General features: G+C 63.0%; 1 protein-coding gene across 1 annotated transcript in view; it reads left to right on the top strand.

Annotated features, from left to right (window-relative positions):
* LOC119588969 (serine/threonine-protein phosphatase 6 regulatory ankyrin repeat subunit B-like) overlaps positions 1-305 on the top strand; it is a gene marked incomplete in the record, with an annotated part of 103883 nt that overhangs the window by 80049 nt on the left and 23529 nt on the right. Inside the window, 1 exon segment of the mRNA XM_037937576.1 lies at positions 58-234. Within this exon segment, the coding sequence (XP_037793504.1) occupies positions 58-234 (177 nt within the window).

The following is a 305-nucleotide window of genomic DNA, read 5'->3' as shown; positions in this document are numbered from 1 at the left end:
AAATCGCCTCCTCCACCCATTTCCCACTCTATCCCCCCCTCCCTCTCCCGACCGCAGATCCAGCAGCTAATGAACGCACAGACGGCGACGGGCCGGTCCCCGCTCTTGAACGCGTCCGACCACGGCCACGAGGGCATAGTCACGACCCTCCTCGACCACCAGGCCAGAGTGGATGTGTTCGACCACGAGGGCAAGGCGGCGCTTCACCTGGCGGCCGAGCACGGGTATAGATTGGTGAGTTGGGTGGCCGCGGCGAGGACAAGAGGCTGGGCGCCGAGTTTTGAGTAGTTTTTGTGTGTTTGGCT

The sequence above is a fragment of the Penaeus monodon genome, chromosome 24 (genome assembly GCF_015228065.2).
Source record: "Penaeus monodon isolate SGIC_2016 chromosome 24, NSTDA_Pmon_1, whole genome shotgun sequence".
Classification (NCBI taxonomy): Eukaryota; Metazoa; Arthropoda; class Malacostraca; order Decapoda; family Penaeidae; genus Penaeus; species Penaeus monodon.
Note: the sequence above shows the minus strand (reverse complement) of the source record. Positions and strands in the feature narration are given on the sequence as shown.